The 23,810-nt window shown below is 38.2% G+C and overlaps 5 protein-coding genes across 5 annotated transcripts; 3 read left to right on the plus strand and 2 right to left on the minus strand.

Annotated features, from left to right (window-relative positions):
* Positions 1-1,005: 1,005 nt before the first annotated feature.
* On the minus strand, positions 1,006-4,604 carry LOC111435326 (mitochondrial import receptor subunit TOM20-like). The gene is made up of 6 exons (XM_023072782.1): positions 4,389-4,604; positions 3,807-3,885; positions 3,464-3,633; positions 3,323-3,370; positions 1,952-2,041; positions 1,006-1,533 (listed from the first exon to the last, which is right to left on the minus strand). The coding sequence occupies exons 1-6, from the start codon at positions 4,485-4,487 to the stop codon at positions 1,405-1,407; spliced, it is 615 nt and encodes a 204-aa protein (XP_022928550.1). The 5' UTR covers positions 4,488-4,604; the 3' UTR covers positions 1,006-1,404.
* Positions 4,605-7,629: 3,025 nt separating this feature from the next.
* Positions 7,630-11,159, plus strand: LOC111435182 (B2 protein). The gene is made up of 6 exons (XM_023072554.1): positions 7,630-7,725; positions 9,186-9,795; positions 10,005-10,105; positions 10,466-10,549; positions 10,639-10,749; positions 10,841-11,159. The coding sequence occupies exons 2-6, from the start codon at positions 9,225-9,227 to the stop codon at positions 10,886-10,888; spliced, it is 915 nt and encodes a 304-aa protein (XP_022928322.1). The 5' UTR covers positions 7,630-7,725; positions 9,186-9,224; the 3' UTR covers positions 10,889-11,159.
* Positions 11,160-11,903: 744 nt separating this feature from the next.
* LOC111435181 (protease HtpX) lies at positions 11,904-17,209 on the plus strand. Its single transcript, XM_023072553.1, has 9 exons — positions 11,904-12,196; positions 13,420-13,477; positions 14,129-14,196; positions 14,681-14,860; positions 15,082-15,178; positions 15,493-15,602; positions 15,727-15,860; positions 15,936-16,122; positions 16,912-17,209. Exons 1-8 carry the CDS (start codon positions 11,990-11,992, stop codon positions 16,069-16,071), a joined length of 990 nt encoding a protein of 329 aa, XP_022928321.1. The 5' UTR covers positions 11,904-11,989; the 3' UTR covers positions 16,072-16,122; positions 16,912-17,209.
* Positions 17,210-17,315: 106 nt separating this feature from the next.
* Positions 17,316-19,280, minus strand: LOC111435121. The gene is made up of 3 exons (XM_023072459.1): positions 19,123-19,280; positions 18,447-18,959; positions 17,316-17,890 (listed from the first exon to the last, which is right to left on the minus strand). Exons 1-3 carry the CDS (start codon positions 19,223-19,225, stop codon positions 17,316-17,318), a joined length of 1,191 nt encoding a protein of 396 aa, XP_022928227.1. The 5' UTR covers positions 19,226-19,280.
* Positions 19,281-20,634: 1,354 nt separating this feature from the next.
* Positions 20,635-23,014, plus strand: LOC111435168 (cytochrome P450 94B3-like). The gene is made up of 3 exons (XM_023072536.1): positions 20,635-21,224; positions 21,387-21,682; positions 22,176-23,014. Exons 1-3 carry the CDS (start codon positions 20,685-20,687, stop codon positions 22,903-22,905), a joined length of 1,566 nt encoding a protein of 521 aa, XP_022928304.1. The 5' UTR covers positions 20,635-20,684; the 3' UTR covers positions 22,906-23,014.
* The last annotated feature ends 796 nt before the right edge of the window (positions 23,015-23,810 follow it).

The raw sequence follows: 23,810 nt of genomic DNA on the forward strand, positions 1-23,810 counted from the left end.
CGGATTGATCCGACCAAGAAAATATCAGTTCGCAAACATAATCTAATTTTCAGTTTTCAAAAATTCTACCCAATCCAAACCAAAATAAAAATCTAACCCAACTCGAATCGTGGATAGTCCATGTTGATCCAATTATTGGGTCATATAAACACCTTTACTTTTTGTAAGAACTAAATCGTAATAAATCTAAAATATTTGAACTAAATCTTCGTAGCAAGAATTATGTATGGTTATATATATGTTCAAACAAGACACCGTGAACAAGAAATATTTTATAAAATATGATGGAAAGACTACGATTATGAATGCGCGTCTCTTGAGAAGTTAAAGTCGTGAAATGCACAAAAGTGTTTATGTGCATCATATCACCGAGCGTGCACTAGACCACAATATGGCCTAGAGAATACGTTAACGAGCTCGCTTAATGGATCCATGTGCATGTATGTGAACCGTGCATAGAGAAGTTTTATACATCCAATTATACCCGAGAATGAAAGTAAAACTCAAGGTCAGTCATAAATTTAAGTCTCAACAATCATGATATATGGTGTATATATTTGCATTTTCAACCCCAGAAGTTTGGAGTTACCATCCGTATTTTTGTATGCTAAAAGTATCATTATAGATGCTATTAGAGCATAACTTCTCTTATTATGACGTGGTTCGGAGACAAACTGAAGCGAAAGTTGGTGATCATGTGACACTTAAGTAGAGTACATAAATGAACCAAAACCACATCTGAATGAAAATATTCATGAGGATATTAAGTTACCGATAAGAAAAACTTAAAAGAATTTAAGATTCCTATGTACCATCGATTCTCTAATAAACAATTTTTTTATGATCCACCGAGCCTGATAGATCAAATCCTAAAATCAACACTATTATCGTCTACTTTTCCTATAAGAGTATAGGTCATTTCTTTCTAGACTCTCTGTTTAACCAAGTCCCCAAAATAATAAAGCTCATAACTGACACAGATTATGATCGAATCGCATCAATTAATAGATTAAATATTTTGTAGTCCGATCTTATACACGGGATACACAGAACGAATGAATGAACTAAATTCACAAGGACAAGGCAATCCCCCACAATGTGCTGCAAAATAAAATTAATGACCATTCCTTTCTACCCTACAAATCATCACCAAATATTTGACGAACAATCAGCAGCAACATTCCCAACAAAACCCCTCTAACCAGGATTCAATCCCAGCTTATTTATCAATCATACCCAGAAAAACCAGAAACAAAAACGACTCGAGTTTCAATGAAATCGATAATAATAAGCATTAACAAGAAGAAAACGAGAACAAGAAAAGAACCGATGATCGATATGTAGTTCTCATCTCTATGAATATCATCTCTAAATCTCGGACTTCCAAACGTCTAGCACGACGACTTATCGAGGTGGTGGTGTGGGCGGGATGTGAGATTTCGCAAACCCCACCCATGCAACTATACCAACAACAAGTATTACCCATCCAAATATGTCATACTTCAGATCACTGCTCTTCGTTTCCTTTAATGTCTAGAAAGAAGTAAAGCATGAAGTTAAGAGCTTGTAAACTGTTTATGATTTGTTCTTTTTGGGAAGAAACCGAGTTTTTAACAAGCAAAGTGAAAGAATGTTCGAAAGGAATACGAAAAAAAGCTAGCCCAAGTCCACCGCTAGCAGATATTGTTCTCTTTGGGATTTCCCTTCCGGGCTTCCCCTCAAGGTTTTAAAACGCATCTGCCAGGGAGAAGTTTCTACACCCTTATATGCTTCGTTCCCTTCTCCAACCGACGTGGGATCTCAAAATGAGTATATAGTAAGATAAAGGTACCTTTTTCTAACAAGTCAACGGAATATATAAAGCATGTGTTCGTAGAACATAGCGGTTCAGCTGATACGTTATCGTCCCTAAGCAATAAGCAATACCTCGTCCCTAAGCAATAAGCAATACCTTAGTACTAGACAAAGCAGACGGTTCAGCTGTTCCAGTCGTCTGTTGAACAAACCCATGCTTATGAATTTCTGCATACAATTCTGGGGCCTAAAACACACAATCCACCAAATAAAAACGGGTCATGGATATAACAAATGGGAGAAACAAAACACTAAGTAAAAATAGTCAAGTTCTAGTTTACAACATGAAAGCATTCAAATATATTTGTTCCACCAATCTTGGTTCTTCAAGAGAGACTTATCCCTAATGCAAAATACTTCATTACCGACACAGTGGCAGCCGCCACCTCTAAGTTCTTGACACCCGCTTACTTTTTATTTAAAAAAAAAAGACAAGATAAGAAGAAAGTGACTCTCTTGTAACAGCTCAAGCCCAAGCTCACCGCTAGCAGATATTGTCCTCTTTGAGCTTCCCCTCCCCAACCGATGTGGGATCTCATAATCCACCCCCTTCGGGGCCACATTGCCTCATGTCCACCACCCTTTAGGGCTCAACCTCCGCGCTAACACATCGCTCAGTGTTTGGCTCTCATATCATGAGTAATATAGCCCAAGTACACTGCTAGCAGATATTGTCCTCTTTGGGCTTTCCTTTTCGGGCTTCCCCTCAAGGTTTTTAAGACATGTCTGCTAGGGAGAGGTTTCCACACCCTTATAAATAATGTTTCGTTCTCCTCTCAAACCAATGTGGGATCTCATAATCCACCCCCCTTCGGGGCCCAACGTCCTTACTGGTACATTGCCTCGTGTCCACCCCCTTCGGGGCTCAACCTCCGCGCTGACACGTCGCCCAGTGTTTGGCTCTCATACTATTTGTAATAGCCCAAGCTCACCGCTAGCAAATATTGTCCTCTTTGGGCTTTTCTTTTCGGGCTTCCTCTCAAGGTTTTTAAAACGTGTCTGCTAGGGAGAGGTTTTCACGCCCTTATAAAGAATGTTTCGTTCTCCTTTCCAACTGATGTGAGATCTCATAACCACCCCCTCTTCAGGGCCCAGCGTCCTCGCTGGCACTCGTTCCCTTCTCTCAACGTCCTTGCTGGCACACCACCTCGTGTCCACCCCCCTTCGAGCCTCAGCCTCCTCGCTGGCACATCACCTGATGTCTAGTTTTGCTACCATTTGTAATAGACCAAGCCCACCGCTACCAGATATTGTCCTCTTTGGGCCTTCCCTTTCGGGCTTCCCCTCAACGTTTTTAAAATGCGTATGCTAAGGAGAGATTTTCACACCTTTATAAAGAATGTTTCATTCTCCTCCCCAACCAATGTAGGATCTCAAACAGATTCTCTCAATTCAAACCCATTGAAAGGAGCTTAGTATTCATGAAAATGGAAAGATATTAAAATTGCACCAAAGAATGTTAAAGTACCTTTGCAGTCACCTCCAAAGACTTTAGATAAAGTTCATTTCCAGGATCCTGAATGCAACAACAAAAAACCATGTCAAACTAGGAAAGCCATCAAGAAATGCATATTTATAAGCTCGCTCCACGGTTTTCTAGCTTCAGTACCTCATCCACAGCTTGCTTGAAGTATACCGACGCCTTATCAAAATAACTCTTTGCCTCATCCTGGTTCGGGTTCAAAAAGGCATGGGAAGTATAAGCATTTCCTAAGCACCAAAGAGCACCATGCTTCTTGGGGTTAATCAATAGTGCCTCCTCCAGCTTAGCTATTGAATCTGTCTCAACCCCATTTCAAATTAACCCACAATATACTCAATGTCCATCACCAAAATCATTAGATTAGAAGAAAAAGGCAAGGAAAATCTTAGAGCAGCAACAAATTAAAGTCAAGCAAAAATGTTCTCAATTCCCATGCTTCATCATCCAACTGGGTAGAACAAAAAGATACCTAGAATCATCTTCTTCGATTCTATAACGCTTTGAAACTGAGATAGCTCCAACAAAGCTCCTGCCCATCTTGTCAAATTCTACATGAAATTCCATACATTTGATAATCAAATACAGCTCAAGAGTCATAAACACAACACCGATTAAAGAAAAAACGCCCATTATCTAATAAACGACAGGATTAGTTTCAAACATTTAAACAGAGTTCTAAGCTGACAGCCAAATGGCAACTCGGATATGAACAGGGAGCCATTACTTTCCTTTATTTTCACTCCCTCTAGCAATCAAAATGCAAGAATTGGGGCCTTATCTTGTGATTAACTCATAGAAATTGAGGCCATGGCTTAAAATCATCATGTAATTGCAGCACTATGCTCCTATGGATGAATGACGACAACTAAAAAGCTAATTAACACCCAAATTTCAAGCACAATTGAAACCAACCCTCGAGTTTCATAACATTTTATAGAATTAAACATAATCCTCCACAAACCCAACAAAAACAAAAACAGCCACAAAATCAACATAAACAGCGCAATGAGCAAATTAAGAGACGAAAAAAGAACAAGAAAAGAAAACTCACATCGGCATCGAGGGGATTCTGGGCGTATGAAGCTTCGGCATTCTTCCGAGCGTGCTCGAAGAAAAGTAAGCGATCGAAATCGCTCGGCTGCAAATCCATTCGAAGAAAATAGAAGGATCGGGAGCTTTGAAAATCCTTGTTTGAGAAACTATGAAATTGGAGAGGAAGAAGAGATGGCGCTTCGGCAATGGAGGACACGTCCAGACCGGAGGAACCAGCTTGATTCTCGATTCCCCATTCCGTACCGAGTTTGAACGATGGGCCGGAAAAGAATTGGGCCCATTTACGTTCTTATAAGCCCATCTTCACACATCCTCAAACAAAATTAATATTAATAATAATAATAATAATAATAATAATAATAATTCAACTTTTCTCTATATCTACGTGTAATTAATTTTGTAGAAAATTTTAAAGCCCGAAAGGGAAAGCACGAAAAGGACCATGTCTGCTAGCTGTAGATCTGAGCCGTTACAAATAGTATTAAAGCCAGACACTGGACGATGTGTTAGCCTTCTCGCAGTTCCCCGAAGGGGGGTAGACACGAGGCGGTGTTCTAGTAAGGACACTGGCCCCAAAGAGGGGTGGATTTGGGGACGGTCCCACATCGATTGGAGGAAGGAAAGAGTGTCAGCAAGGACGCTGGGCCTCGAAGGGGGGTGGATTGATTTATAAGGGTGTGGAAACCTTCCTCTAGTAGATGCATTTTAAAGCCTTGAGGGGAAGCCCGAAAGGGAAAGCCTAAAGAGAACAATATCTGTTAGTGATGAATCTAGGCCGTTACACAAGAATTGAAGTAAGAGGTGGGGATGGAGACACGATAAATTTCTCATCCCTACCCTATTCTGTGTTACAATCACATTCTTGCAGCAGCGGGACAAAAATTGTGGAGCATTGTGAGAAATTCGAACTTTGCGGATAATGTTAGAGTATGCTCGAGTTTCAAGTCACGTTTGCTATAAATGTTTTAGAAAATCTTATTGAAAACAATTTGAAGGAATCACACATGGGTTACCCGAGAAAAAGTTCACACTCATTGTGAGATCCCACATTAGTAGGAGAGGAGAACGAAACGTTCCTTATAAGGGCGTGGCTAACGGTGATACGTAATAAGCTAAAACGAGACAATATATCAATATATGCTAGTGGTGGGATTGGGCTGTTACACGTTTATTGATGGTTCGTGAATTGCGCATATTTGAAATGAAGGCTCTTTCACTTTGAAAATGGTGGTCGTCGACTAAGAGCAAATAAAGAAGAAGGAAAAAAGTGACGACGACTACAATGACGATGGCTAGTGGTGACCGACGACAGTCGACTTTAGGGTTTTAGTTAGAGACAAGACGGAGATTAAAAACTATATTTTTTAAAAAATTAAAGATATTCACATTTATTATTATTGTTATTATTATTATTATTTTATAAATTAATTAGAACCTTCCAAATCCAAACAAACAAATATTAATTATAAAGAAATTAATTTATAAAAAACTTCATTAATATATATAAATTATAAACAATTCAACCAAACAAAGCATCCACCAACTTTTATTGTTTTTATATATTAAAATAGCATTAAAAAAATAAATAAATAAACCCACCCATGTGCTTATTTGTAAATAATAATTACAATAATAAATATAATTTAAAATTGTTGCTAAATTACTAGACATTATAGATAAGATTGAAAAAAAAAAAAAGTGAGACATATGAATAATTGCATATAGGGGCCTATAATTTAATTAATTACATGTTTGCCCACGTGCTATCGTTTTTTTGGTGATTCAAATCTCTAATATTTTGAATGCTCGAGTTTTCTTAGAAAAAAAAAATTCTAAAAGTTCATGTAACATAGAATTACTCGAACCGAAACATGTTTAACTTTGAATTTCCTATGTCGTCGTCAGTTCGAATTGTAGGCTGCATGAAGCTAGAATCGCGAGTAATCGTCGGTCAGCTATACGGCGGTGAATTCATTCCCGAGCCTTGTACACACTGCCCGTCACACTATGGGAGCTGGGCATGGCTGAAGTCGTTACCTTAATTGCAAGGAGGGGGTGTTGAAGGCAGGGCTAGTGACTGGAGTGGTCATAATGAGGTAGCTGAACTGGAAGGTGCGGCTGGATCACCTCATTTTCAGGGAGAGCGCTAATGTTTGTTGGGTATTTTGGTGCGAGCTACGTTTGAGTTAAACTTGGAGATGACTATGATTTAGCTACCAGAAAGGTATTTTAAAGTTTTTTTCAACAATCATATTGGCATGATCACTCTCGTTCTCGGTTTTTATAAATGGTATCAGAGTCAGACACCGGACGGTGTGATATCAAGGACGCTAGCCCCCAAAGAAGACGGATTGCGAGAGATCCCATATTGGTTGGGAGAGGGGGAACGAAACATTTCTCCCTAATAGACGCGTTTTAAAATTGTGAGATTGACGACGATACGTAACGAGCCAAAGCGGACAATATCTATTAGGGTGGTTTGGGCAGTTACAAAAGTTTCAGTTCATTCATATACTCCTCATTAACTCGGACGTTACAATAACATATATATATATATATATATATATATATATATATATATTTATTTATTGATGTATGATAGATACAAGCATACATACATGCACACACGTGTCGTTATAATTTGATATTGCCAAACAATGGATATGGACTTCATACCGTACACAAAGGGATTTGCCAGCTATTTTTTTTTAATTTTTATTAAAATAAAATGATTTTACATTTTTGCCCCTACATTACTTTACAAATTACGGGGAAAAAATTTATTTATATTTTGAATAATGAGATTTGAAATATTTGATAAAAGACTTTTATTTTATTTTATTTTATTATATTATGATTTAACTTTTATTAATTTATTTTGTGAGTGTTCATACCATATACTCGAGTAAGATTTCTATATGAAAATGTCTTATAATATTATTTTTATCGATATTTTATAATACAAGTTAATTTATATTATTTTAGAATTAAATATTAATTTTTATTTTAACATTATGTTAGGGTATATTTAATTAATTAATTAACTATGTTTTTTCAATTATTTTTATTTTGAATTTTTATTTAGTTAAATATAATTTCATTCGTGCTAACTACGTATATAAATATAATAAAAAGAAAAAATTGAATGTAGTGGCAATATAGTAATTGTAAAACTCTACAAGGGCAATTTCGTCATATGCTTCTTTAAATACCCATAGATTCTTCTTGTTTACTCCTCTTCCCCTGTCGCTCGGCTTCTCAGCCAAGCAGATAAAGAGCCTTCTTTTTCGCCTTCTCGCGATTCGCGATCCCTAAATCTAGGGCTTCTCACTTCAGTAAGTCTTCAAAATCCATAAATCTCTCGCCTCTCTTACAGTTTCATCTTAATTTTCCGAGTTCTTTCCTTATCTGTTTATATTTGGTGATTTATTTCACTCGATTAACTTCATTTTTGTTCATTGCTTATTCATTCATTTCTTAATTGTCTCTCTGGATCTCTTTTTTACTTGTTTTATCTTTTGATTTATGGTTTTTTTTTTTTGGGAAGTTTTGTTGTGATTGTAGCGAATTGTTAAGACCTAGATTTGGAGTTGTGTACTACAAGGGAAGTTCGAATTGTGAAAGGGAGTGTTCTTAAGCCTACTTCGATTCGTGTTTGACTTTGTTTTGAGTTTGAATTGTGAATTGGAGATGGGGTTTTGACTTTGGTTTACTGTGATGATTTGTTCGAAATTCGGATGATTGGATCTGGGTACCTTGAAATGTGTTTCTAGAACTGTTTTTAACGCACATGCTTGCATCTGTTCTCTGGAATTTCTGACTTTTGTTGGGGATCCTGTTCTGTTTTCTTAAGTGGCCAGGAAATGAACTTTTAAGGGGTTTTCCACTGTTATGTTTGGTTGTGAAGTGTGATTGGAGTTTGACATGGTTGACAGAGTTTCGTTTGGGACTGATTTTGTTTCCTAAAGATTGATTTTGAGAAAGGGTTCAATTGTTTTTTCTTAAGTAAAAAGATCTTGCTCTGTATTATGAGAGTAACACGATTCCGTTCGACTAGTTACAATACTAACTACGCTCATGTGTTATTCCAATGGTTTCTCCAAAAGTAGTTCTACTTCTTGATCATGTGTTTGGGCTAAGTAGTGCTATGTGAGATCCCACATTGGTTGGAGAGGGGAACAAACCATTCTTTATAAGTGTATGGAAACCTCTTCCTAGTAGACGCGTTTTAAAAACCTTGAGGGGAAGCTTAAAAGGGAAAGTCCAAGGAGGATAATATCTGCTAGCGGTGGGCTTGTGTCGTTACAAATGGTATTAGAGCCAGACATCGGGCGATGTGCCAGCGAGGAGGTTGAACCTCGAAGGTGGGTGGACACCAGGCGGTGTGCCAACAAGGACGCTGGGCTCGGAAGGGGGGTGGATTGGGGGATCCCACATCGATTGGAGAGGGAAATGAGTGTCAGCGAGGACGCTGGGCCCCAAAGGGAGGTGGATCGTGAGATTCCACATCGATTGGAGAGGGGAACGAAACATTTTTATAAGTGTGTGGAAACCTCTTCCTAGCATATGCGTTTTAAAAACCTTGAGGGGAAGCCCGGAAAGGAAAGCCCAAAGAGGACAATATCGGCTAGCGGTGGGCTTGGGTCGTTATATGCTATGGCTAGGGTGTGATAGACACTGTTTCAGTATGAGTTATCCTTTATTATCCCAATATTTATAGTTTCTTCTCTCTCTCTCTCTTTGTGGGTAATGAGAGTGAACTTATTTTTATTTTCCTCTTTACTATTGCTTAAAGGGATCTTCGTTCATCCTTATCACAATCAAGCGCTGCAAAATGGATGGTTCATATAGCTTTTGGCAATTGGGAGATGAGCTGCGTGGTCAGATGAAAGTCTCTGAGGATCATAAATGGTTATGGGCTGCATCTAAACTGGCTGAGCAGACAAGATTGAAGGGAGAGCGTCTGAATAACCTTGATTTTTCAAAGAGCTCTCTCGATGCAAGGCCAAGAGAAAAGTTCGGTTTTCAGGAAGATAACAAATTCGAAAGCTTCAATTTTAACATGTTGAGCTTGGATTCGAAAACGAACGATACGGTTAACAAAAATCCATTGAGGAATGAGATTTACAACATGAGTGCAGTTTATGGCAAGAACAATACAAATGTTGCAGGAAGCCTACATGGTACCAAGTACAGTAGCAATGACTTCGTCAACAAAGATCTTACCAATTACAGCAGCTCCAACAATAATGTTGGTGAAAACGCTAACTCAGTGAATTCGATTGACAAAAGGTTCAAGACACTGCCAGCGACCGAAACACTGCCCAGAAATGAAGTACTCGGTGGATACATCTTTGTCTGTAACAACGATACCATGCAGGAAGATTTGAAGCGACAACTTTTTGGTAATTGTGCTAACTTTTCTGACCTTGGCATGGCCTGTACGAATCACTTTGTGCCTATTACACTAACTACATGCTTATCAAGATGAACTGCTCGAAGTTTGAATTAAATTTCTTACGAGAATTCTCGGAACTATGTTCAAGCTCGTAATACATTGTGGTAGGCTAACAGAAATAGTTAGTGGCACAATCTCATATTTTGTATGTTGCAGGTTTGCCTCCGAGATATCGGGACTCCGTGCGTGCAATAACACCAGGGTTGCCTCTGTTTCTCTATAACTACACTACCCATCAATTACATGGCATTTTTGAGGTTTGTCATCTTTCTATTTACATAATTTTCCTTTTAGTTTCATCATGACAAACATTTTCTCAAGTTTAGATTCAATAATATGTGATAACAGGTAGAAAATATACCAGTAGTCCCGAGGGCGTTGATAATCGGTCATGCAATATATCAATCCATGTCATAATGGCTTAGTTCTTAAGATCTCCTTCTATTTCTTATATTTACAGTTCTTTAATGCCGATAAAGTAGTAGATGCTAGCGATATGTCACATTCGTCACTGTAAACTGTCCAATTTTTAATGTTTTTCGATATTGATTCTCGTGCAATGTCTCGTTTAAAGTTCGTTTCTACTGCTTATTTTGGTTTACGATTGGGTATTGCAGGCAGCAAGTTTTGGAGGTTCCAACATTGACCCAACTGCTTGGGAAGACAAGAAATGTAAGGGCGAATCCAGGTTCCCTGCTCAGGTAAAGTCTCGTCCGCAGTATTCTATTTTCGTGTGGCGTCGGAGGCTCATAGTTTGCTAATAAAACGCTCTTGTTTTTCGAATTAATAGGTTAAGATCCGTATCAGAAAGCTCTGCAGAGCATTAGAAGAAGATTCATTCAGGCCAGTCTTGCACCACTACGACGGTCCCAAATTCCGCCTCGAACTATCTATCCCAGAGGTACTGCAAAATTTCCCCCATCGTAAACCAATTGCTTTGTTTTATATTCAAAATCACTCTAAAACATTGTCGCTTTACTTCGGTTGTACAGACATTGGATCTTCTAGACCTGTGCGAACAGGCTGGTTCTGCATCGTAAAGCACCCATGGCGGGCTTACGTATCGAAATAACGAATGAAGAGGGCTCAATGGTTCCGGTCAGCAAAGGCTAAGACACAGATTTTCCAACGAGCGCAAGCTTAGGATGAGTCTGATAAGGCGAGAGTAGCGAGTTCAACGAGTCGAGGCGGAAGCCAAAATAAGCAAGGGAAGAAAAGAAAAGAAAAAACTTGTATCTTCTTGTATTGTTGTTGTATTGTATCAGACAAGGTGAGCTGATAATGTACTAGTGAATGGTAGAGCTTTATATATATATATATATATATATAAAGATATTCATTTAACTCGTAGGGTCCCACTACTTCCAACCAACGAACATCGCTGTGCTAACTCAGACATTGAGATGCACAAGTGATGTTCGATGGCGCTAAGACAAACCTTACCTAAGGTTCAATGAAACCACAAAATTGGACAAAAAACGTAGGTGGCTTGAGTTCCTCTCAAGGCTGGTCGTGAGCGTGTTAAAATCACGATGCCCACTGTTGAAAAAGTACATGTCTTTTCCTTTTCTTGCCCGAGCTAAGGGATCATTCAGTTTCTACTAACCTTAGCTTTAACAAAAAAAAGTCGGAAAGCACTGACCCCTATCTATCGGGTTCGGCAATGATGATATCCCCCAACGTACCAAAACTAGCTGATGAATTAGAGTGAACAGTTAGTTGGCGTACTCACAAGTAAGTAGGTTTTGTTCATTTCATGATGGATCTTGTAGGATTCTCGAGAAATTTTTTGATTTCTTCGTACGTTCATGACACAGAACTCGACTACTACAAGAAATTACTTTAAGAGGAAGGAAAGAAAGAGACTTTTTCTCGTTAGATAAATGGATACGGAGACGGAAAGGGTGGTCGGCCTTGGGGGCATTAGTCATTAGTTTAACGGCCGTTCATGTCATAAACGGTCAAATGAAAACGAAATGGCGCCAAATGTTCACCATTAGTACGGGTAATGGCCGTAAATAAATATCGTCACCCGCAATCAATCGAACCATTGAATCTTCCAAGCAAAATCACACATCTCCAATTCCTTCTTCACGCCTCTCTCTCTCTCTCTCTCTCTCTCTCTCTCACACACAGTTCCCATGGCTTCCCTTTCCTTTTCTTCTCTCTGCCTCACTGCAAATCCCTCTCCTCGCACATTCGGATCTGGAGCGTCCCACAGGTTTAACCACCTCACCACCTTCGGATCGTCGGCGAGTAAGAGATTTAGGTCTTCCATTTGCAGAGCTGCCTCCCTCGCCTTTCGCGATCTTGATGCAGATGATTTCCGCCATCCTCTTGACAAGCAGGTTCGAAAATTTTCACGTTTCCTCACTGACTTTTGTTTGCGTGTTTGCTTTTCTTTTTCGTATTTTTTGACTGTCATTTGTGAGATTGATGAAACGAGTTATCAGACAGATTAATATTTTGTTGTGTATGTTACGAGGAATTATTTGCTATGTTTGTTCTCTGCTAATGACGATGGAAGCATGTTTAATTGTGGATGAGAAAGTTTTGTGTTTCATATGACTGGAATAAACTTCAAGTTCAAAAAATTTCAATTATAAAATAACTAATTATTCCTAAAACGGTTTTTACTTGAATTGGATTATGTGAAGCACAAGAAATACACCGGCTGTATAGAGAGATCAGTCTTTTTGTTATATTTTGTTGTGTATGTTACGAGAAATTATTTGTTATGTTTGTTCTCTGCTAATGATGATGGAAGCATGTTCAATTGTGATGAGAAAGCTGATACTAATAGCCGCGTTGTCTATACAGCCGGTGTATTTCTTGTGCTTCTCATAATCCAATTCAAGTAAAAACTGTTTTAGGAATATTTAGTTATTGATTGAAAATTTTGAACTCGAAGTTTATTCCAGTCATATGGAACATAAATTTTTTAACAGATTCAAAATTATCTACACAAGGCCTTAGTTTCCTTTATTCTCATACGTGAAAGTTTTTTGTGTTTATAATGGTCGATGGCCGAGGGGTTTCTATTATTATGCTTGGATGAAAAGGAAAAAAATAACCAGAGAAATGAAAAGAAGAAAATGGAGAAATTTGAGGGAATAGGGGAGCTACAAAAGAAGATAGAACTCGATTAAATTATCCAAATGACATATCTGTAATTCATTTTCAAACACTTCCTACAGATGTGGACTCGAATATTTCTTTTGATTTCTGAGGATTAACGTTTGGACTATTAATATAAAACGAGGATATTATGACATGATAGGAACTTGAGCTTATTTAAATTACCATTGCACCCAAACGTGTTAGCTGTTGAGTTAGGTCGAGTTCTTTCCAATTCATTCTTTTAGTCAGGAAAAATTCCTCGCAGGGAGTGATGTCTACTGGACAATGACTCAACAGTTAATAAATGTACCATATTCAAGTCTCTCTATTTCTTCGTAGAGTTAAGAGCAATCATCACATGAAAGTCTCAGATTGAAGTAGCTTATGGTCATAGATTTTATTTATTTTTTAATATCCTCTTGCTCAAGTCAAGAATTATTCTCTCATGCAGAACACAATGATTTTGCGGGCAATTCCAGGGTTGAGCGAGCTTGGGAAGGTTTTATTGGGTAAGAGAACTGATGAACTTTCTGAATGATCTTCGAGCGTCCAATTGATAAAAACATGCCTGTTGGAAAACAACCGTCTAGCTTCTGCTGAGTTTCCAGTTCAAGTATACATATTTTTATGACTGCAGCATGACTGGGTTGTTACAAGTTAGAGTTTAGCTTGTGAATGTTTTCCCGTCAATGAACATACGAAAGAGCTTTAATAATTCTGATCTAGGTTGTTGATGTTTTCATGATGATGATAAAGTCATTAAAGACTGTAAACATGTTTTATATATAAGGTCCTGTGAGCATAAATTATTTTTTTATATTCATGAGCGTTCATTCCTGTTTACCTGCACCTCAACAATTTTGAAGGACAGTTGCTTGACATTACTACATTTGGTTATTGAAAAAACTGGTAGGATACTAAATTCTGCATAGTTAACCACCATAACCTTAATTTGTTTCCTCTAACCCTTTTACTAATTACATTTGGCCTTATTGGTCACTAAGCAAACTAATGGTGGTTTCGTGAACATAATTTATTTATTTATTTCTTTTATGCATTATATATTTCAATCAGTTACTTCCATATCTGGTTTTGCCCTCGTTTGGCTACCTAGTTCTAATATTTTTTCCGTTAATGGCTCTGTTGTTTTGTCATTGCAGGAACCGTGACTGAACAAGTCATGCTCCTTGAGAACATAGGAACATCAATACTTGTTTCTGAAAATCAGGTGTTTGAACCCTAAAAATCCATTATCTGACGCTTATATATTTTGCTTTACACCTTTTTAAAGATTTGACTCATTAGAAATCGAATATTTTCCCCTATGAGTTCTTTTTTTTTTTTTCAATCAGAAATGCACTAAGATGAAAAGACTGGTCTGAATCTTACTAATAAATTAGTATCTTCCAATCAAATTACACACAAAACTTATGCATCTTTTCTCTTACTAAACTTAAAGACTATCTCTTAGCAGTTAGCTCTTCCAACTCTACTTTATCACTTGGATAAATGGTGGGAGTGCATTTAAGTTTATGCATTTGGGTATCGGGATTTCCATTCAGATATGCAAAAAAATTGCTTCTCGCAGAAATTCCTTGCAGTTTATATGGACATTGTATGATGAACATTAGTTGTTCCTTACTAGGTGAACATGATGGGATTAAGCATGACATTTATAGCTAATGTGGAGCATATGTTTCTTCCCTGTTCAGCTTTCAAATCTTTATCAATTGATAATTGAGGCCGCCAAAGTACTCAATGTTGAGGCTCCGGATCTATACGTTCGTCAAAATCCTGTGCCAAATGCTTATACATTAGCCATAAGTGGCAAAAAGCCGTTTATTGTTGTTCATACTGGCCTTGTGGAGCTTCTTACACAAAAAGAATTGCAGGTATTCAATTATCTTATAATAGGCACATGCTAAGTCTTGGGTTGCTGAATCAATTTGTAGCTTCATTTCTTTCATTGCAAAAAAGACATAAAATGCTTAGCATGGACATCATTGGTAAAAAAACATGGCCATGTCATAACGTGGAACTCAAGTGTATTTTTTATTTATTATTTCATTATTGATGCTATTGCTATGTAACTTCTATCACTTGAAATTTTCAGGCTGTTTTGGCTCATGAATTGGGTCATCTAAAATGTGACCATGGTGTGTGGCTTACATTTGCCAATATTCTTACCCTGGGAGCTTATACTGTACCGGGTAAGCATTTAAATGACGGTTTGATTAGCATAATATAATTGTTGGGGCTAATTTGTTAATTGATCCTGTTAGAGAATGGAGGAGTAACTATTGAGTACCAATGCAACATTCTAATTCTAAAAGACAAAGTTATCGAGTGCATTGTTGGGAGTGCATATAAGAATTTTAACATGAAAGAATATCATTTTGCTCCGTGGTCACCACAAGCATTATGATATGATATTTAAACGGGGGAAAAAAATCAGGGAATATGTAGGCCTCAGGCTAAAGCTTTTTAAGTAACATACCTAAATTTCATTTATTATATTTTATAGGGCTTGGTGGTTTTTTAGCTCGGAACTTAGAAGAACAATTATTCCGTTGGCTTCGAGCAGCAGAGCTAACTTGTGATCGTGCTGCCCTTCTTGTTGCTCAGGACTCTAAAGTATGGATTTTATTTAACTATAAACCTCTAATTTCATCCGATTCTCTCCCTTCTAATCTGTGATGAATTTTCTTTTTGAACTTCTTTTCTCAACTATTTGATTACTCATTTGCTCCAACAAGAGGTGGTCATCTCTGTTCTGATGAAACTGGCTGGGGGCTGTCCGTCTATAGCTAATCAATTGAATGTGGATGCTTTTTTGGAGCAAGCTCGCTCTTATGACAAAGCTTCTTCAAGCCCCGTAGGCTGGTATATAAGGTGAAAAACTTGTAAGGCGTATAAAGTAGCAAGTTATATCAGTCCCTGTGCGTGTCTAACTTGTTGTGTTTTCAGAAACGCTCAAACAAGACAACTCTCACACCCTCTGCCAGTTTTACGAGCACGTGAGATTGACGACTGGTCAAAAAGTCAAGAATACAAAAATCTTTTGAAGCGTGGAACAAAGATCAATTCTGTTGAGACAGTTTAATGGCCTCGTGTATAGCATCAGAAATATTAACAGTTTAGCAACTTTTATACGGTAAGCGATTCTGAGTTTCTTTATATCCTTTTGTTCTGTGACCTCGATAACCTTATGCATCAATACATCACATGACCATGATCTATTTTTATCTAGTCTACATCACCATGACCTTGTCAACTTTTTTTTTTTTTAAACAACATATTTTCATTGGTATGGTGTGGTGAAATATTCCAAAGGAAGACCCTGATAACCCTAAACATCAATATGATCACACATCTAAGAAAAAAAAAGTGATTAATAGGTCATCTCTGGATTATGAGATCCCACATCGATTGGAGAGAGGAACGAGTACCAGCGAAGACACTGGTCCCTGAAGGGGGTTGGTGGATTGTGAGATTCCACATCGGTTGGAGAGGGGAATGAAGCATTCTGTATAAGGGTGTGGAAACCTCTCCCTAGTAGACGTGTTTTAAAAATCTTGAGGGAAAGTTCGAAAAGGAAAACCAAAAGAGGACAATTTCTAATATCTGCTAGCAGTAGACTTGGGCTTGGGCTTGGGCTGTTATTTGTAACACATTCTAGTGTGAAAAGCATGTTAGTTTTGCAGATTTTACTTTGAAATTTAGGATGGTATCATTTGTTAGGGCACGAGAGTATTTTTCACTAGATTACCATCATCATGCTAAAAAGTAAAACTATTGTTATGATGTATGTCCACCTTGGTTGGTTTAGTATTTCCACTGAAGCTTCAAGTTTCCTCAATGGAATCATTACTATTTACTTCCACGTCCTCGCAGTCGTACACTATCCATTTTACTGTGTTTCATTATTTTGCTTGATTTTCAGGTCATCAAAATGTCAATACAATGAACAATGTACGAAAAGCTCTCCACCATTGGCTATCATGTTCAGAATTACCCAAATAAACGGCTTCTTCTTAGATATACAAGCCAGATATACAGCAGATTTCAGTCGTTTCAGAAGTGGTATATATATATAAATCTTCATTACTTCCACTTCGTTAGCAAATTATACATAGTCTTAGATATGAAGTAATATCAATCTAAATGTACTATACTGTCACAATTACTGTCATTCTATTCTATCTCCACATATTAATGAAGTATGTTTCTTTTGAGACAAATTACGGTGTTTGTTGGTTTTTATTCTGAACTTTCCTCAAAGAAGACAGGTACAGCAATAATACAGGCCTCCTAACTTGTCAAATGTAGAATTCCTGGACTTTTTCCTCAGAGCAAAAAGAGAATTGTAATCAAACGCAGAGGAATCAAGGTCTTCCAGGGCATTAAAATTCTGAGCCCATGAGAAGCACGCAAAAATACATCATCTATGACTGGACCACAGAAGTCCCCATCTTTTGTTTTGGATGTAGTGTAGCTAAGGAAAGTGATTGTATTATCATCAGGAGCTGCATTGAATGGCATGGAGAATTTTACAGCCGAACCTGTTCCGTTGCTCTCCAACGTGAAATTCTGTGACCCCGATCCAGCTTGTACTCCGACAAGAAATTTAGCTTCGCATGAATCGTTAGCGTCGCCAAGCGTGAAATTCAAGGTATATGAACCTGCCTGGAGTTTCACTGCTGCTTGAACTCCTGATGAAGCTCCAGATATCAGCTCTACTGCAGCATTACCTTGTGGAACAAAGAAGTGTTTTGAATTTATGTATCTGACTGTCCCCATTATAGCCCACTGTGCTAGTGGTGAAAAGAGAGGAGTAGGAACTGAATCCAGTAGAACTCCTCCTTCCACGCTTTCGAGAAAATCCGGGCCGAATTCGAATCCTCCATTGACTACTAAGTTTCCTGCATCAATCAAAAGTAGCAGTAAGAAGTTTTCTTACCGACACTAATCCAATCCACCAATGATCATGAGTTTATAAGTAAGGAATACATTTTCATTGGTACGAGGCCTTTTGGGGAAGCCAAAAGCAAAGCCACGAGAGCTTATACTCAAAGTGGATATCATATCATTGTGGAGAGTCGCGATTCCTAACATGGTATTAAAGTCATGCCTTTAACTGGATGTACTTTGTTCGAGGACTCTAGAGAAGGAGTCGAGTCTCGATTAAGGGGAGGCTGTTCGAGGGCTCCATAGACCTCAGGGGAGGCTCTATAGTGTACTTTGTTTTAAGGGAGGATTGTTGGGAGGGAATCATACATTGGCTAATTTATGGAATGATCATGAGTTTATAAGCAAGAAATACATCTCCATTGGTATGAGGCCTTTTGGAGAAGCCAAAAGCAAAGCCATGAGAGCTTATGCTCAAAGTGAACAATATCATACTATTGTGGAGAATCGTGATTCCTAACAGACCTGTCTTTTAACTCACATTTGTGAGGATCTTAGAAATCTACTTACCACTATCTGGCATCACTATACCCATTGTCTTGATATGAAGTGAGTCAATTACAGGCCAACAGGCTGGAGTAGAGTCATTAGCTTGGCTTCCAATTTGCAGGTTTACAGGCTCTTCATCTCCCCAGCTACCCAGAAAAACGCCATGGACCTCCCATGGCTCCTTCCCATAATGCTGGCTAAAGGTAAACATCGCATCACTATCTGGAGCAGAGACTAGCAATGGAGCTGTAGATGAACAATTCTGACCGCCAGGAGCCAGTGCGAAGGTCAGCAGGTAATTCAAAAAGTCTACATCGGCTATGAAGGTCTGGTTGATTCTTCCATCTTCACCCAACAAAATAGCATGTCCTTTTTCTGGCAATGAAATGTTTTGGCTTACTGTTATGTACTCGCCCGTCCCCTGAAATGTCCATCCTGGAATTGTGCTGTTTTCGTTCAGTTTCACTGATGTTTTGTTTGAATTCTCCGGCAGGTTTGACGGCGGAGATTCAAAATCTGAATTCTTCAAAAGTTCTGAAAAAAAAGAACAGAGACAATGTCAGAGGAGACAAGATAGCTGTCTTTAGCTGAACTGGGTAAGACATATATATATATACTCAGACTATCTTCAAATCTTCCAATCACTTGAAATCTAAATTTTTTTATGGGAATATAAACAAATGGCTGATGGTTTTACCTCTGGAGGTTACTCCGGCGGAAAGGAGCAGGAGGAGGAGGAGGGTTTCCGGCAGCCGCCATGGTTGGTTGGAGGAAGAAGGAGAAGGGAACTGCAAAGCCATTGCAGTGTGGAGAAAAAGTGAAGGCGTTGACTTGAAAGTTTCCAAAGGCAGACAGCTATTTCGAGTGGGTAATGTGAGGAGATGGAGCTTTTAATGAATGTGGAAGTACGACCAATCACGTGCCTTTCCACTTGGCCTCGGCCATCCAAATGTCGGTAGATGGGAACTCAAATGGATGATAAATCGGAAAGGAAACTTCCCTTTGGATTAGCTATAAAATGATTTTGAGGTAAAGAGAGAAAGTTTACCTGAAAGTGACTTTTTGGGGCCTTTCTTGAATTATTGCCATATGGCCTGATTCTGTCTTCCTTTTCGTGATAACGTTTTAGATCGGGAGAATTTGAGGCACGTACAGCTGGAGCAATGTATACAAGGGGAGAATTATATCGTTGTGATTGAAGAGGATTGGCTTTGTTCGAGCCAATGGTACGTAGTCCTCTCTTCAATTTGTAGGAAAAGAAATAGTTTATTGATTATATCGGACACATGTTTAGATTATTTATTTGTGATTCATATCTATTTTCACTTCATTACATTTAAAATTGGTTTTCAAGATTACTAATTGATTCATTATAAAGCAAATATCTAGATATTTGCACATTAGGGTTACCATATTTGCCATTTTATTAAAGGTAAATATATTGTATTCATTTATTATTCTTTCCTTTTTGTTGTTATTTCCATATTATTTATAATTTACCATGTTTCTGTATTAATAGAACTCTCACTATCATTTAGGTGCATTGGATTCAGCAATCATTTACAACAATATATACCAGGGGAGAATTATACAGTTGTGATTGAACAGGACTGGTTTTGGTTGTGGGAAGTTTTTAGTTATGGTACGTACTCCCCTCTTCGCAATTTGAATGATTTGTGGTGAATTTTTTTTTTTAATCTTTTTATCAATTAAAATTTTAGACTTTAAATGAGCCACCTTATTTAAATTTTAACCAAGTAGTAAAATTAATATAAATGTTGTGACTTGAAAAACTCTTGATAAAAAGGGTGAATTAGGACTCAAAATGAGTAAAACTAAGCGTTCAACTAGACAAAATAGGTAGGTTTGAATTCCTACTTTTGGTAATATAAAAATGTAATAAAAAAAATTTAATGGCGAGAATTTGTAGTCAAACTAAATTATTGTTCAGCCAGTCAAATATTAGTAACATTTATTATAGATATAGGCTTAGATTTTTCAAAAAAATCCTACTTGAATTAAATGTAAATTTGAATTAGGTTTATATTGAATGATTTATGTTTACTATTTTATTATTATTTTTAAGTTAAATTTTAAAATGAGTTTTTATTTTTTTAATTTTAATTTAATAATTGTAGAGACCTGAATTAAACCATCAATATTTTTTTAATGATTATTTGTGTTTTTATTAATTGAATTATGTTTACATGAAACTTCCCAATATATATATATATATATATATATATAATCCTAATTCCCATGCCCCATTGTCACCATTTCATGGATATCATAATCTCTCTCTTCTCCATCTCCATTTTCATCTTCCTCCTCCTCAAATTCCGGCCACCCGCCGCCCTCTTTTCCAGCCACTCTTCTCCGTCGACGTACCCTCTCATCGGCTGTCTCCTCTCCTTCTACAAGAACCGCCACCGCCTGTTGGATTGGTACACTGAGCTCTTGTCCAAATCCGCCACTGGCACTATTGTCATCCGCCGCCTCGGCTGCCGGCGGACGGTGGTGACGACGAACCCAGTTAATGTTGAGTATATTTTGACTACCCATTTCCTTAATTTTCCTAAAGGGAAACCTTTCACTGAGATTTTGGGCGACTTTCTTGGCTGTGGAATTTTCAATGTCGACGGCGAGCTATGGCGGACACAGCGGAAGCTGGCTAGCCATGAGTTCAGTGCCAAGTCGCTGCGGGAATTCGTCGTCAAGACATTGGAGTTGGAGGTCGAGAATCGGTTGTTGCCGACTATCGAAGCTTCGGCTCGAGATAATGTAGTCGTTGACTTACAGGTATAATAATGTCAACTTTAAATATAAACTCTCGTGTCTTTACTTTTAAATACTAACGAGAATATATTAAAATTGAGTGAATTAAATTGAAAAAAAAAAGGTTAAAGGTTTTAAAGTTTTGGTAGGTTTTGTAAAAATTTCTAGCCTTGCCTCTGCTCGCAGGAGTTACTAAGAGGGTTTGCATTCAGTGTAATATGCAAGGTTTTATTGGGAGGTGAAGAAGAAGCCATTTCCGAGCTCGAAAAGAGCTTCGATGTAGCGTCGGAGGTGAGCGCCGGGCGGGCGACGAAGCCAGTTTACATGATATGGAAACTGAAGAGATGGTTTGGTGTCGGGTCGGAGCGGCGGTTGAAGATGGCGGTGGCGGAAGTTCACCGGAAGGTGATGAACATCATTGAGAAGAGAAAGAAGAAGAAGAAGATCCAGGATTTCCATGACAGCGAAGATCTCTTGTCCTGGTAACCAACTACATGATTCATCAAATCATAATATTAAAAATATTATTACTCACATGCTATTAATATATATATATATATATATTAAAAACATTTATTACAAATATTACTACTCACATGCTACATAGATAAATAATTTTAAAAGTTTAGGTTAGAGTATTTATTATATTTTAAAAGTTATTGAAACATGGCACTACCATTGTATCGATATACTGATCCTAAGAAGTTATAGATGTCTCTAAAACTTGGAACTAGTGGTTTTTTGTAAGAGTATTTTTAAACTTTTTAAAAAAATTTAAGGTATTAATACGAGTCTAGGTTTGGTTTGCTGGTCTGAAACCTCTAGTTTCTTGATCAAGAATATATGTCAAACAAATAAACTATACATTAGTTGACGTTTTTAATAGAGTTTTAATCTTTATACGCTATCCAAACTCTTCAATTTTTAGTCTTCTTAACTTAGTGTTGAACATGAATTAAATCTATATTTTGCTAGGTTGATCTCTGTTGGCCATGACGACGAGGTAATTCGAGACATGGCCATAAGCTTCATCATGGCAGGTCGAGACACGACATCGGCTGCCATGACATGGCTGTTTTGGCTACTAACCCGTCACCCCAACGTCGAGAAACAATTAGTAGAAGAGATAAACTTTGAATCAACTTTGGTTGTCGAAAAGAAATTTGATTATAAATCTCTCAAGGAGCTCAAATTTCTCAAGGCATGCCTTTGCGAAACCATGAGACTGTACCCGCCAGTCCCATGGGATTCCAAGCATGCCATTGTCAATGACTGCTTGCCCGACGGGACTCCAGTTCAAGCTGGAGACAAAGTGACATATTTCCCATATGGGATGGGTAGGATGGAGGAAGTATGGGGAAAGGATCGGTTCGAGTTCAAGCCGAGCCGATGGCTGCTAGAACCAGAGGGTCGTGGACGGAGAAGAGGCGTGAAATTAGTGAGTCCATACAAGTTTCCAATATTTCAAGCCGGGCCAAGGGTGTGTTTAGGAAAAGAGATGGCTTTCATTCAGATGAAGTACGTAGTAGCTTCAATTCTCAGTCGATTCAGAATCAAACCCATTGCCACCGCTGCCGCCGCCGCCTCCGACGACCCTGTGTTTGTGCCGCTGCTAACGGCACACATGGCCGGCGGCTTCAAAGTTCTGTTTCAGAGGAGAGAGAAAGAGAGAGAGAATTCAAAACATACAAAATTCCCAATTTAAACATTCAGAAGAAGAGTCAATTCAAACGATTCCAACACAGAACTGACAGACAACAGTGTTGAAAAACATACATGAATTCAGAAACCAAGAACAGTTTTGAATGTCACCATTTCCATTTTCTTATAATAAATTCACAATAATATTATGAAATGAATAAAAAACTCATTCAAGTCCAGAATTGTTTACCTTTTGAAGATTCCTCCCGGATAAACAATAAACAAAATTGTAGCGACCCAGACCCACCGCTAGCAAATATTGTCCCCTTTAACTTGTTTTTTTAGGCTTCCCCTCAAGGCTTTGAAATGAGGGGAAGGTTTTCACACCCTTATAAAAGATGTTTTGTTCTCCTCTCAACCAACGTGGAACATCACAATCCAGCCCCGACCTCAAGGCTTTGAAACGAGGGGAAGGTTTCCACACCCTTATAAAAGGTGTTTTGTTCTCCTCTCAATTAATGTGGAACATCACAATCCAACCCCGACCTCAAGGCTTTGAAACGAGAGGAAGGTTTCCACACGCTTATAAAAGGTGTTTTGTTCTCCTCCCAACCAACGTGGAACATCACAATCCACCCCCCTTCGGGACCCAACGTCTTCACTGGCATTTATTCCTATCTCCAATTGATGTGGGACTGCCATCAAATCTACACCGTTTCAGGACCCAACGTCTTTACTGGCACACTGCCTCGTGTCTACCTCCTTCGGAGAACAGCAAGAAGACCGACACATCGTCCTGTGTTTAACTTTGATATCATTTGTAACAACCCAGACTCACCGCTAACAAATATTGTTTTCTTTGGCTTTCTCTTTCGGGAGGGCTGCCCCTCAAGGCTTTAAAACGAGGGGAAGGTTTCCACCCCCTTAGTTTTCCCACAACCAAGGATGTCACAAAAATCATAATCAATT

This window comes from Cucurbita moschata, unplaced genomic scaffold, assembly GCF_002738365.1.
Source record: "Cucurbita moschata cultivar Rifu unplaced genomic scaffold, Cmos_1.0 Cmo_Scf00048, whole genome shotgun sequence".
Taxonomy (NCBI): Eukaryota; Viridiplantae; Streptophyta; class Magnoliopsida; order Cucurbitales; family Cucurbitaceae; genus Cucurbita; species Cucurbita moschata.